At 51.8% G+C, this 14,518-nt stretch overlaps 1 protein-coding gene across 3 annotated transcripts in view; it reads left to right on the top strand.

Annotated features, from left to right (window-relative positions):
- RGS3 (regulator of G-protein signaling 3) overlaps positions 1-10,294 on the top strand; it is a 176,354-nt gene extending 166,060 nt beyond the window's left edge. For 2 of the 3 annotated variants that reach the window (XM_006890722.1, XM_006890720.1), the window contains 5 exons: positions 2,930-2,994; positions 7,109-7,210; positions 7,561-7,622; positions 8,201-8,367; positions 9,332-10,294. In XM_006890722.1, coding sequence (XP_006890784.1) covers positions 2,930-2,994; positions 7,109-7,210; positions 7,561-7,622; positions 8,201-8,367; positions 9,332-9,517 — 582 coding nt within the window. In that variant the 3' untranslated portion in view covers positions 9,518-10,294. The remainder of the gene's footprint in view (positions 1-2,929; positions 2,995-7,108; positions 7,211-7,560; positions 7,623-8,200; positions 8,368-9,331) is intronic. The other variant, XM_006890721.1, reaches the window with a different exon arrangement.
- Positions 10,295-14,518: the final 4,224 nt, after the last annotated feature.

The following is a 14,518-nucleotide window of genomic DNA, read 5'->3' as shown; positions in this document are numbered from 1 at the left end:
TGTAAATCTGTCTAGTTCAGGGTCTCCCTCTCTTTCACTGACCCTCGACCCTTCGTAGCAGGATGTCCCTTTCCAAGAAATAGCCTCTTCTAGCAACATGTCCAAAGTATGAGAGACAAAGCTTTGCCATCCTTGCCTCCAGTTAGCTTCCTGGCCATACCTTTTCCTAAACTTATGGTGGTCCTATCAACGATGGATCTGAACCCTGCCCTATCCAGCAGCCTGACCATCTCGGCTATACTTGGACCCATTGTTATAGTCACTGTGTCAATCCAAACCGTTGCGGACAGTTGCCTTCTTCACTGACCCTCCACCTTTCCAAGGATCATGTCCTTTCCCAAGGACTGGGCGAGCTCTATTCCAGGCCTGGCTCCAAACCTGGGCCCTGGGATCACACTCTGTGTGAGGGTGTGTGCCTATGCGAGCACGTATACGCGCACATGTGTTTACAGCTGCCGGGGCAGCACTGTCGGGAAGGAGGTGGCATTTTTCCCTCATTGTCTGTCACTGACAACATTTATACTGTGCCCTGTCCTTGCACTTGAGTGGCAGCATCCTCTGGTGGCGAAAGTTGGACATTGAGTCAAAAAAACCAGCAAGTGACTGCTGGGCTTCCCTGAGCCTCAGTGTACTTTATGAATTTACTGTGAAGATTGATGAGTTAGGATCTGATAATAAAGAGTCTCGGTGACACAAGGGCTAAAGGGCTTGGCTCCTAACCAGAAGTTTGGCGGTTCAAACCCACCCAGCTACTCCTTAGGAGAAAGATTTAGTAAATCTGTTCCCAGGATCACATCCCAATAGACGAAGTGGGACAGTTCAACCCTGCCACATGGTGTTGCTTCAAATAAAAAATATCAACTTGATGGGTCACAACAACAATGACATCTGGATAATGCTGGTGCTAATCTGACTGAGCTTCTCCGTGGAAGTAAAATGGACAATCTCCTCTCATGAAACTTAATGCCTCTGAAACCCTTTGAGAGGGTCAGCTATGAATCAGTTCTGACTCAACAATATACAAAAGTAATAGCCTGACCCGGGGGAACTCTGGTGGCTTAGTGGTAAGGAGTTGCGCTGCCAACTCAAAGGCACACAGTTCAAATCCACCAGTTGCTCCATAGGAGAAAGATGGGCAGTCTCTTCTTGTGTGATTTACAGCTTCTGAAAACCTGCTGGAGGATCAGCTTATAAGTTGAGTCTGACTTGACATTTGGTACACACAACGATCTGACCCAGAGTACAAATTCCATAAATGAAGTTGTAATTCACTGATTTGCCCACTTATCGATCTGTTGGGGGGAAGTAGGTTGCACCAACAAAGCTAGTCATTACTTCTGCAGGCTGTATCTGGAATAAAGCTGCTTTGCTTTCCAGAATTAAAAGCACAGCATTTTAAGGCTTAGCTCATCTCCTTTATTTTAGAAACAAGGAAACTAAGGCCCAAGTGGATCCCACAGAGAGTCAGAGCTGCGATCCACACCTGGTGAACCACTGCCCTGTATTAGGACAGAGTGCCCCCTCCCACTTCTCACTTATCTGCTGTCCTGGGACATTCATAGGCTTGTGCTCTGGATGACTGGAACTATTAGGGTCCTGGGTCTCCCCTGGAGCAGTGAGAACACAGGTATAGACAAGGTGAGGGAAATGAGGATGGTAGGAGGTTGGAATGGTCTGGAGAGGAAGAGAGAGGGCACTTCAGGGAGGAGGCACAAGCAAGGGTGAGGAGATGGGTGGGAGATGGGGTAGAATCTTAAAGCTATAACAGAGTGGTGAGTGTTGAAGCTACAGGCCCAGGTGTTAGCCTAGTGACTCAGCAGGGAAGGTTTCAGATTCACTATCTTAGTCTGTATTCTCTAGAAGAGCAAAACTGGTGAGGTGTGGCTATGTAAATATGGATACCCACTGAAACCAAAACCAACACCATGGGGTTAACTCTGACTCATAAGAGATTCTCTGTGGGGTTTCTGAGGCTGTAAATCTTTAGAGGAGGGGGACCACTTACCTTCCTCCTGAAGAGCAGGTGGTGAGTTCAAACCACTGACCTTTCTGTTAGCAGTACCTGTAAAGGCAAGACACCACCAGAGCTCCTTGTAAATAAATAAATACATACATACATACATATAGAAATAAATACACACACACACACACACACTATATATATAATTTTAAGGAAATAACTCGTGCAATTGTGGGGCCTGGCAAGTCCCAAATCCATGAGTCTGGTGTCAAGCTGGAGGTGTCACCTGGCACACCTGGTTGCAAGGGCTGGAAAATCCTGAAATCAGACAGCAGACTATTGGCTCCTGTCCCAGAAACTGGAGGTCAGAGGATGACAAATCAGATGCAGTATGAGAGAAGGCGAGCTTTTCCAGAACATCTATGTATAGGGTACAAGTCACAGCCCCAGTGAACCTCCCCTTTGAACTTAATAGCTGTTTATTTATATTAGATCACAAAATGAAGGATGATCTTATAACATCCACCAAAACCCCGAGAAGCATGGCAAGTCAAGATGACACTTAACTGTAAGCATCACACTAATCTTAGGGCAAATATTCCTTGAGCTGCTAATATGTGCTTAGAGAGGAGCAGAGAGGATTGACAGCATGGCCTAGTGACCCAGGAGAACCCCCACCTGGGCCTTGATCTGCTGGACTGCCTTGAACAATGTCGTGCCCCGTCCCTGGTCTTCCTCTGGTTTCTCCCCAGCAGGCCAGGTTCCTGCATGCACCCGGAGGAGATCCCTTGGTTGGAAGCTTTGCCACCCTCCTCATAGAGGCTGCTCCCAGCAGTGGGGAGGATTGTGCAAGGGCTGGGAGGGGAAGAGACTGGGCTGCAGAGGTGCTTAGACCCTGGGGCCACATTCTGTGTTTGGACAGCAGCCCTTGGACACCTTAGCTGCCATGTATCTGTTTTCTTTCCGCAGATGAGTGGTCCTGATACTGTTGGTGACGATGATGAAGCCGGCAGGAAAAGAAAGAGCAAAAGCCTGTATGTTAAAAAGAAAACACCTCTTAACCCTCAGCCTTTCAAGCAGAGATCCCCCTGCACCCTGCTGCTTTCTCTGCCCTTAGGCTTGTGTCTCTATCAGGGGTGTAAGCGGGGAGGAGGGGCTGTACCAATCCTGCCTGCAGCCCTGACAGACAGGATGACAGGATCGTGGGACTTAGCAGTGATCCCCAGGTCAGGCCACCATAGTACTGCGTATGCAGCACTGTCTTTGAGATCCACCCTGAGTGAGGGATGTGAACCATCTGTTGACCTCAGTCAGGTCGCCTTGGTTCTGGTCTAGACTCTGAGCCGAGCAATGGCGAATGGCCTTGGCAAGTCCTTTGCTCCCTCCCTACCTGCGACCTGACAAAGGGTTGAACTGACTTTGTGCAGGAATTCTCCTTTCTCCTCCAATCTTGAGGAAGCTCTGGTGGCTTAGTGGTAGTTGCCAACCTGAAGGCATTCTGTTCAAATCCACCAGCAGCTTGGCGGGAGGAAGGTGAGCAGTCTCCTCCAGCACAGTTTACCTCTGCAAACCCACTGGAGGCTCAGCCAGGAGTCCGTCCTGACTCCAGGGTACATTAACAGAAACCACACTGCCACCACCTCTAATCTTGAGGTCTTGCAAACTGACAGTCTCATTTACTGCCAGGAGGGGGCGCTGCTGGACCAGCTAGCGGCTCCTGGGCTCCCTTAGCCTTTCTGGCCGTGCTCTTCCCCTTTCCCTTTGGTATTGGGGAGTTGCTAATTAATGCGGGCACTAGTGGCCTCGAGGCCAGAAGCTGCATTGCAATCCCAAAGGCACGTGGTTTGAATCCACCAGCAGCTCCGCAGGAGAAGGATAGGCAATCTCCTACCGTGCCATTTACTACCTTTGAAAACACGTCAGTCAGCTGTGGGTCAGCTCCGAATCTATGGTCCGCAATAACAACAACATGTCCTCTGGCAGAGGCCCCAGAGACTTGTGACAAATATGAAGAAAGGGATAGTGGGGAATACTGTGTCTCCCAGAGGCAGCACTCTCCCCCAGTTCATGCCCTCAGCAGTTCTTTGCAGCAACTGCAGGCCGCTCACACTCTCTGGCCAGGAACAATTTGCACTTTCTAGGGAAGGCAAAAGGCAAACGCATAAATAAAAATAGTCCTTTGCACCAACTGTCCTCATTTAACTGTTTTGAGGACAGAAGAGGCTGCGTGCAAGGGCAGAGTTCCCAGGGTAGAAGAAGGCTCCCAGGAATGGAGCAGCGCGTGGCAGTGGAGGGCAGACATCCAAGGGCTGAGGGCCAGCCACATACAGGATGGACCAGACATACCCAGGACGGGACCGGGCACACACAGGAAGGGATGGGGCTGGGCACATGCAGGGTAGGGGCTGGGCACACGTGGTGAGGGGGACGTGCACACCACATGACGGACCAAGCATACATACGATGGGTGATCACACACAGGGCGGGGCCAGGCACACGCAGGACAGGGACATCAGCTCCAGCTTCCTTTCAGAGGGTGCTGAACTTTGAATTCTAGAAGCTTATAGTCTTAAATGCTGACTCTTAGATTCTGGGGTAAAGATAAAAATAACATTTATTGTGGCAGGCTTACATACATTATCTAATTTAATCCTTTCTATAATCCTATAGATTAGACATTATTATTATCCTTCTTTTATAAATGAGTAGACTGAGGCACAGAGCTGCTACATAGCTTGTCCAAGGTAACATAGCAAGTAAGCAGTTGGGGTCTGAAGCCTGGCAACCTGGCTCCAGGGCCAGTTATTTTAGATCTGGGTGCAAAGTCTACCTGAGGCGGGATCCTTTCCACAGACCCCTGCCAAGCGCCCTTGAGTGGCAAAACCCACTCCACCAGACGCCATTCATTCCATCTCTTGATGGCTCCTTTAGCTTCCTCATATGGCAATGTGTTCTGCCTTCTGGGCCCAGATGAAGACAGCTGGGACCCCTGTGCCCCTGTCATCCCTCTGAGGATTGCCTGTGGGAATCGGGGACATGCAAGGGCTTCTCGGTTGTCTTCTATATGCAGCTGTGTGCCCAGGCTGAAAGGCATGACCAGCAGGAGCCTCAGCCTCCTCCAAACAAACAAGGGGCCCAGGTGGATGGAGGCAGCCTTCAGATTGGAGTGGGTGTCCCCGGAGTGGGTGTCCCCGGGACTCCAGGAAGGCCCCTGCCCCTCCCTGGGCTTCCATGTTCTCACCAGAGGGCTTGAGGCAGGGTTCTAAGCACAGAGCACTGTGTGGGTGACTTAGAGCCGAGCCAGTCCTAATGCTGTACTCTTAGGCTCCCTCTCAGTGATGCCCATCACTACACAGCTGCCTGAGCCCCTCATGATGTCTCTGGGTCTCCTGTTAAGTTGATCTTTGAAGCACTTTGTGCCAGGTGCTGTGTGTTTTTCTCACCGAGTTCTTGTTACAGGTAGGCACTATAATCATCCCCTTGGTGCAGTCGTTAGGGATTTGGGCGGCTAACCACAAGGCTGAGCCTCTCTGCTGGTTGGAATCCACCAGGTGAAAGATGGTCAGCCTCCTCCCATGTCATGTCCAGCCGCAGGAATTCATTGGAGGGTCAGTGATGAGTCAGGCTGACTCCATGGCAATGAGTATTTACAGATAAGCAAACATGAGGTTCAGGGAGGTTAGTAACTGTTGGTGTAGAGATTTGAACCCCCAGCTGTCTGGCTGCAGAGCTTCAGCTCTTAACCTCCCCCTTTGTTGTGCTTCACTTGGTTTCACAGTGAGTCCTGAAAGTCTTCCCGCTGTTTTAACTTTAATAACTTCAGAAGCATATACACCACAAGCTTAACCCACTTAATTTCTCTCCATTTGTTTTGCACCACTTTAGTTTTGTGATCATGATTACCGATTTTGCATTTAAATTTCCCCTTTCTGTCAGCGTTTTCCAAGTTCAATCAGAAGGACAGAAGGGGATAAAAATTTAAAATATTTAAAAAAAAATTTTAAACATCCCCAAACAAGACATATGTTAGAGTTGTTGTTGTTGTTGTTATGGACCGTTGAGTTGGAACCAACTCGTAGCTGACCCTCCAGCAGGTTTTCTGAGGCAGTTAATCGTACTGGAGGAGATTGTCCATCCTTCTCCTGCAGAGTAGCTGGTGGCCCTGAACCGGTGTGCCTTCGGGATTGCAGTATTGCTTCTTGACAGAGTTGGAGATTTAAATAATTAAACTTTCAAATGGGGTTTCTGCAAGTCTGTGGCATATACATCTCTTAAATTATAAAGGCTTAAAACTGTCCTTGGACTTTGGAGACACTGCATATACCCAAAGCCAAAGACTAAACCACAGAGGTGAGTTGGGTGGGATGGGGAGGTGCCAGGGCTTAGAGGGGGAGAGTTAGAGGGGAAGAAATGAAGCATTTAACCCCTTTCTTTCCAGTAGCATCACTCAGCACTGAAATTGGCTGCCTCTGGAGGGAGTGGCCAAGCTAAAAATGGTTCTAGGTTAAAAATAGCCGGGCTGCCACCCTGGTGGGCTGGGCCTCCCCTTCTTCCCTCCCAGCAATTTGCTGACTAGTTCTCTCCTCCTATCCGCGCCGCCTCCATGGTAACCAGGAGGCTGGTCACAAATAACTGGGAGCTGGCTTCCTGCCGGCCTGTGTGTCCTGGAGGCCGCCCCATCGCAGACACATGCCCCTTTCACGGGTTCCTGCTCCTCTCGGGGTTGGCCAGTGGGGATATTTTTTTTCCGCTCCCTCTTCTGGTCCCTCCCATTTCCTGGCTCCTTGTGTCTGAGTCCCAGCTTGGCTGTGCCTAGAGCGCAGTTAGCAGCCAAGCCTCAGTGAGCAGGATCCCGGCGCGCGCTCTGGTGCTCCGCGCTGGTCTGTCTCATCACCACCGCCTGCCTGGGACAGCATAGGGCGCGAGCAGCAGCCTGAGGGTGTGCCCTGCGGACTTCTGGGGCCCTGAGGTTGGGGGGGAATCCTACGGAGATGCTTCGTGGCATGTACCTCACGCGCAACGGGAACCTTCAGAGGCGGCACACGATGAAGGAGTAGGTGCCCTGCGCCCCAGCCAACCGTTCCCAAGCTGCATTTGCACGGATCGAGTGTGCCAGACTGACCCCTCGCTTTCTGCTTCTGCCCCCAGAGCCAAGGACATGAAGAACAAACTGGGCATCTTCAGGAGGAGGAACGAGTCTCCCGGTGCTCAGCCTGCGGGCAAGACAGACAAAGTGATGAAGTCATTCAAGTAAGTGTGCCCTGGCACCTCGGGGATCCTTCAGGACCAGCAGGACGCTGAACAGTGGGATTGCAGGGCAGGGGCTTTGTTGGCGTGGGCCAGCCCGGGGCAGATGGAGGGGAGACAAGTCCCAAGAAAGCAGCAACTCTCGTAGAGAACAATTGCCTTGGGAACTGGGGGGCCAGAGAGGGGGAGCCTAAGTGTGCTGTCCTCTAGGAAGGGAATGGGCCAAAATATTGCCTGCTGGGGCCGACTTCCCCCTGTGGCTCCTCACTGGGTTCATTTGCTGCCTGGAACAAAGGGTACCCAAGCCCCAGCCTCACGCCAGTCCCCTGATTGTGCTCTTTGCTCACCCTCAGGCCCACCTCAGAGGAAGCCCTCAAGTGGGGTGAATCCTTGGAGAAGCTGCTGCTTCACAAATGTAAGTGGGGCTATTTGGCCTGTTTCCTCCTCTCCCCTCCTCTGCCTTACCTCTCTCTTTGCCCAGACCCCAAACAGTGCTTGTCCCTCTTTCTTGGGTCTAGTCATGTGTCCCTGCAGGTGAGGGGGACAGGGCCTGCAGAGGCCCTTGGCCTGGCCTTAGAGCTGGCCCCTGCCAGCTCCTCCCTGTCCACGGGAACTGGCATCGCTTGCTAGAGGCCGTTGGGACCTGTGTGCTCAGACCCAGGTTCCCAGAATAACAGTAAACATTGCTATGTACTGAGGACTGAAACTGGACCAAATGACCCAGCCTTCCCATGGACAGGATCCCAGCTGATCTTAGAGTTCCAAGAGAGGGGGCTTGTGGCGCTCATTTAAAAAGTTTTTAAAACTGGGGTGAAACCATCCCAAAGTCCAGCTACAAAGAGGCGATCACAGGGCTGGAACGAACTTTAAGACTCCTAGGGTATAAACTGCGGGGTGTGGAAGTGGGGGGTCCTAGGAGCAGGAAGGACCCTTCCTGGGGGAGGGAAGGGCTGACTCTCCCTCTCACCGTGGCATCTGGGTTTCTCTTCCCAGACGGTCTAGCAGTTTTCCAGGCCTTCCTTCGCACTGAGTTTAGTGAAGAGAATCTGGAGTTCTGGCTGGCGTGTGAGGACTTCAAGAAAGTCAAGTCACAGTCCAAGATGGCAGCCAAAGCCAAGAAGATCTTTGCTGAATACATCGCGATCCAGGCATGCAAGGAGGTAGGCCCTCAGACTAGGCTCTCACTTTCTTCCTGCCCCACTGTCCAGTGGTCCTTCAGTGGGAGGGGAAGCTGGCAGCCTCAAGAAAGCAGTCAGGCTCAGGAAGGGAAGAAGCCAGCCTGCCTCCCGGAGGCTGTATGCTCAGCGTAGAAAGGACACTAACTGGGGTCAAGCAAGAACAGAATCCCAGTAGTAATGAGAATTGCCACCACATCTGGGGCCTGCTGTATGCCACACATGTGCTTAACCCATTATGTGTATATCCTCATACTTAATTCTTACAAGTAAACAACTTTTAATAGTGTCTTCATTTTAAAAATGAGATGGTTTTAGAGAGCATTATCATAGCAGCTAATGTCTAGTTAATGCTTGCTGTGTACCAAGCACTTTGAGCAGAAGGCTTCCTATGAGTGATCTTGTTTCATTTTCATAACTGTACTGTGCACAGTTATTCCTAGCCTGCAGAAAAGAAACCTGAGGCTTAGAGCATACAAGTGATTTGCTTAAGGTCACACACGGAGACATTGCTGGGATTTGAACCCAAGCCTCCTGAACCTAGAGGTTGTGTTTTCAGGTCCTATAAGCTCTCCCATCCCTGTGTTATTGTTGTGTACTGGGAGTCAGAACTGACTCTTAGCTGACCCTCCAGAGGGTTTTCAGAGGCAGAATATAGCATGAGAGGAGACTGTTCTGCTTTCTGCCTTGGAGTAGCTGGTGGATTTGAATTGTGTGCCTTTTGGGTCAGCAATGCCACTCTTTACCACTAAGTTACCACTCCTGCTCCCACCGCCCCTATAGTAAGTGACTAACCCCGGATGTGAATCTGCTGACCTAAGGGCCTCCTCTCAAGTGAGGAGCAGAGGGAGCTTAGAGGCAAGAAGCTGGATTGGTTTGACTGCCAGCACTTGTCCCGACTATCAGCGCCTTCCAGCAGCCCTGACCTTGGTGTCCTCTGCCCCTGCAGGTGAACCTGGACTCATATACAAGGGAACACACCAAGGACAACCTGCAGAGCGTCACGCGGGGCTGCTTCGACCTGGCGCAGAAGCGCATCTTCGGGCTTATGGAAAAGGACTCTTACCCTCGCTTCCTCCGCTCTGACCTCTATTTGGACCTCATTAACCAGAAGAAGATGAGTCCCCCACTTTAGGGGCCACCAAGGCAGAGCTCAGCGTTCATACTAGGTGGGCTGGGCCCCTCTTCCCACAGCCTCCCTCCCCTACTGCTACGGAGGGGGCAAGAAGGCCCCTGGAGGCTTCGTCTCTGGACAGACGGATGGACGGACATTTGGGTGCAAGGCCTGGACCACAAGAGGCCCAGACCACTGGAGGAGGAGAAGGGCTGGCCCCGTTGGGTCCCCCTTGCCCCGGTACGAGGGGGCCCAAGGGCCCTGGCAGGTCAGGGACCCAGCTGAGCCAGATCCAGAGCTACCACTCCTGCTGCGGAGACTTCGAGTTGACCAAGTTCCTTAAAGAACTGGCTGGCGGGGCAGGGGGCCCAGGCCTGGGCTCCAAAGCCCTTCTGGGGGGCTTGCAGCTCAGACCCCCTCCTTGCGTTTTATTTATTTAAACAGTAGTTGGATGCTTGGCACGTTGTCCTGTAATAGGAAACCCTTGCCTCATCAGTTTTCCTAATTTACAAGTGCAATATTTTAACCGCCTTGTGAAAAAGCCACCTTGCAGAAAAGGCAGGCACCAATTTCCAGCTTCAGGGATTTTGCTGGTCCAGGGCGAGCAGCTGGGCCTTCTGGACTGAGGAGGGCTGTCGGGGCTCTGCAGTCTGACCTCACACAGAATCCTACACCCCTGCATGGGGTGGGGGCGAGTCCCTGGGCACCTCCGGGAAAGCATGGCACTCTCAGACTACACAGCAGCCAAGTTCTGGAGCAAATAAAAGGCCTGTGTTATTTCTCATTCTTGAGACCCTTTCTGTGTATCCTGCTTTTGAACCTTCCAGGGTGACAAGGCTGGGAGGGTTAGGAGTTGGGGTGTCAGTTCACTGCCTTTCGCCCTGCCTAGCTCTACCTCTGCTCCTGGAACTTTATGCAGCAGTGAGCACTGTTCCTGGTAATTGCGGCCACTGTGCCACATTCATTGTGGCTTCTTCACTCCAAGCTGGCAAGGCAGGTGTTAAGTCCATTTTACAGATGGAGAGAATGAGGTACAGGTAAGACAGATGACTTAGCCATGGCCACACAGCTATATAGCGGCAGGGACAAGTTCAGCCTAAACCCCTAAACCTGACTGGCTGAAAGCCTGTACCCCAGGCTGCTGCCTTCTACAGGCTACAGGACAGAGCTCTGTGACCATCAGCAAGTCCCTTCACTTCTGTGACCAGCCACACCCTGAGATTACAGAGGAACCTCCAAAATCTCAGTGGGCATCTGCAGATGGGCAGATTCACGAATCCCTGCAGGACAGGAGGGACAGAGAGCTAGAGAGTTGACAGAAGATAGGCATTAAAGGCGTCTCAGTGACACTGGAGAAGCTTCCCTCTGTGCCTTTGTTTGCTGTCCTGCCCAACGGGATATGAGATGTGAGTTTAGGAAAGGCTTGATCTGAAGTCTTACTGTGGGGAGGCCCACTCCAATTCACTTGACTAGAAGGGAGTGATGATGGGACCTAGAACCAAGCCATGCTGATGCTGAAACTGACACCTCCCCCCTACACACACACACACACACACACACACACCCCTCTTCCCAGGCCCTGGTGCAGAGACAAGGCATTGCCTACGATGGGGCCTGGCTCACCTGGGCTAACTTAGGTGAAACTGGACAGAGCTGGTGCAGGAAAGGCTGGATCTTGTTCCCTGCCTGGGGTCATGGGTTCAAGTCGGCCCCCTGGGACCTTGGAGCGGTGAGGACTGTGCAGCTGGCCTCCCTGCACAGTGAGGTCAGGCGTCTCTGGAGGCTGTCAGAGAGGTCTGGAAGTGGGCTTTCCATTTGGCTGTAAGGACTTGATGGGAAGCAAGTCTTTACTCTTGTTCCCATTTGCAGATGGGGCAGGGTGGGGGCTGCTTACTCAAGAGAGAGGGGAGCTGACTGACCCTCTGGCTCCATCTACTACTCACTATTAGGACTGCACTCCTGTGTTAGCAGTAGATAGCCCCTTTCTCTGCTGCCAGGAAGCCAAGTCCCTCCTTGCCAGCCCCTATCAAAAGGCATCCGAGTGAGATGTGAGCTTGTCTGTCTCCAAAGACTGCTTGCTGGGGTTTGCATTCAGGGCTAACTCAGGATTAAACCCTGCCTCTGCTGCTGACTTTCTCTTCAACCTTGGCAAGTCGCTGCCTCTCTCTGAGCCTGCAGAAATGGGGAGCACACCTCTGCCATCTCAGTGCTGTCATAAAGGTTCACAAGCTGATCTGTAGGAAGAGACTAGCATGGAAGAAAGCCTACAGCAGGTGCTGAATTCACATTGGCAGCCTTTCCCTCACACCAAAATATGAGCTCCTCCAGGAGTGAGGCTGGGCCTCATCCCACCAGGCGCTCAGGGATAACGCTGGGCCCAGCTGGCAGGTTTGGTGTGGCTTTGTAAACTATGAAGGGCTTTCACACCTCGGAGCATCCAGACCCTCAAGACTGGAAAGGCAAGGGGAGCAGAGCTACAGTCCAACTTCTGAGCAAGAGCACCATGCAGGTCCTAGATTTGAGGACCTGATAACTGAGAAAACTGAGGCCCAGAGAGGATGGCAATACCATTCCCCATCACCCTCAAATGGGTAAAGCCAGTGTAAAAGCCTAGCTTCTAAGTCTTGCCCTAACTGGGCCTCCCTTCTGTCTTTCCCTATGAGGAGCCAGTGGGCTCTGAAGGAGCCTCATCTTCCCTTCTGTTGGCTTCTGGAGAAAGCCAGGCTTGCCACCTTCCTGTTCCCAAGTCACCATGGAAACCAGAGTCCAGGAGCACAAAGTCAGGCAAATGGAATTCCCATTCAGAGCGCCTGGTTTCCATTACTCACACCCTGGTTCCCTTGGCCTCAAAGCAGCTTTGGCTGCGCAGAGCAGCTGGACAGGAGACTGGAAAGATGCCTGAGTTCTGCTCTGGGCCCCATCTGGGTTCCTGGGGAAACTCAGGATGTCCCTCATCCCCTGGTCCTTTGACAGCTCATGTGGACTGTATTGCTTAGACTACCTGTACCCCTTTTCACATGTGAGGTGAGGAAGACGCAGGCTCCTCTGTCTCATTTTGGTAATTCCAGGCTGGTCAAGATGAGGTCTCAGAGCTGTGAGATTTATTATGATCCGTCCTCCCCCCCCCCCCCGCCCCCCGCATTTCACAGATGGGAAGACTGAGGCTTTTTGTGGAGGGAGAGGAAGCTGCACAATGTAGAAATGAAATGCCCTGGAGTTGGGCTATTAGGGTTGAGTCTCTGACTTTGCACCATTTACCAGCTGCATCTTTGGATGAGTTATGTAGTCTCGCTTTACCTTCATTTTTTCATCTGTAAATTATGCCTACCGGCACCTATGCCAGAGCAGCAATGGCCAAGTGAGGTCAAACATGTAACAAGCTTAATCCAGTGCCTGGCACGGGGCATGTGCTCCCTATATGGCAGCTGCTATTGGTAACATCGTTCTTCAGGGTCACAGGGTATGTGGCAAAGGCCATTTTCCAATTACTCAAGCCAGAGCCGTACCCTAGGGAACCTTTAAACTCAGACCATAGCTCCTTGCCATTCCAAGAATTATTTTGCGGGAGGACAAAGATTGTTCTGGGGAGTAAGTCAGAAACAGCCTGTCCCAGTGCCGCTGCCCAGTTTTGGCTGGGCTGGGAGCAGTTGGGGTCTGTGGGCAAATAAGGTGTGGAAGAGAGGAAAGGGCAGAGGACACAGAAGTACAACTCAGCTAGATGCCCGAGGGAGGGGCAGTCAGCATCAGCACCAGCTTCCACCATCACCGTCCCCCTGGCTGGCAAGTCAAGTCCCTCTCACCGCTGCCGGTCAACGGTGGGGTCTGGCTGCCTTGGGGCAGATATGGAAGTCCTCCACCCTCTCCAACCTTTACTTCAAACTGCTATGCAAAGCTGGAGTCCCTTCTTGAATTTCTGCTTGCATCCCCTCCAGTAGCAGGAAGCTCAGGAGGGCCTGAGATCTCCTGAGTGATTCTCTACATCTTTCCATTTGCAGTTAGCCCCCTGTGGCTGAAGTAGGGAGATGGGTTGCCCCTGCAGGTCTGTCCAAGTTAACCACCTCAGTCACCGGTCACTGTCAACTCTGATTCTACTCCTCTCTGCTCCCCGAAGCCTCACCAAACCCTTCAGAGCTCCCCATTCCTACTTTCCAGTCCTCTTACCTCCTGTAAACTTCCTGAATGCTTCCCATGGAGATCCTACTCAGAAACCAGATCTATCTTTTCTCTTCCCAAATTTTGGGTCCCTTCCTTCCAGGCCAGGCTCCTCTTGCATCCCTGAACTCCCCTAGCACAGTCGACTCCCAAGAGATATCATAAGATGTTGTTTTGCTTAAAATGAACATCTGCAGAACATCTGGTCTTGGCCATCCTATCCTGCTGTCCAGGCCAGGAGGAAGGAAGGGGGTACCCTAGGCCCACTGCCACTGGGGTGCTATTTCCTCCATGGAAAGAAACAATGAGGGGGGAATGTAGACAGCTTGAGGCTGGCCTGGGTCTGCTCCATAACGATGAGATCAGGGCTTGGCCAGGGCTCGGAGAGGGGAGGGACCAGCCGTAGACGAAGAACCACAGCCACACAATGGCACCTGCCAAGTGTGTTTGTCACGTGTCTTATGTCCCTCAGTCCTCACAGAGCCTGCGGAAAAAGGTCTGACTGTGATTCCTGTTTTACAAAGAAGAAAATTGTTTCAGAAAAAAAAATGGGCATGAATATCATCAATCTGAGCAGGGCCTGAGAGCCCCAGCTCCTAACTTCTTTACAGGCTCTGTTAAACAGCCTGTGAGTGGGGCTTTTCAAGCTCGGTCTCCTTGGTGTGAGAGCTAAGATAAGCTAGGAAGGCCACATAGCGTGAGCTTACATGTATATGTGGAGAACGCTGGTCCTTGAATCTCAGGACTCAAATGCACTGTGTAGCTGCCTTGGCTCTCTGAGCATCACTTGTCTTATCTATCAAATGGGAATACGGGAATGTGTGAACCCAGCTCCCAGCCAGGCACAGCGAGAGCTCGCACTGCAGGACC

Source organism: Elephantulus edwardii, unplaced genomic scaffold (genome assembly GCF_000299155.1).
Source record: "Elephantulus edwardii isolate Elephantulus edwardi_28Jun2011 unplaced genomic scaffold, EleEdw1.0 scaffold00092, whole genome shotgun sequence".
NCBI classification, from domain to species: Eukaryota; Metazoa; Chordata; class Mammalia; order Macroscelidea; family Macroscelididae; genus Elephantulus; species Elephantulus edwardii.
Note: the sequence above shows the minus strand (reverse complement) of the source record. Positions and strands in the feature narration are given on the sequence as shown.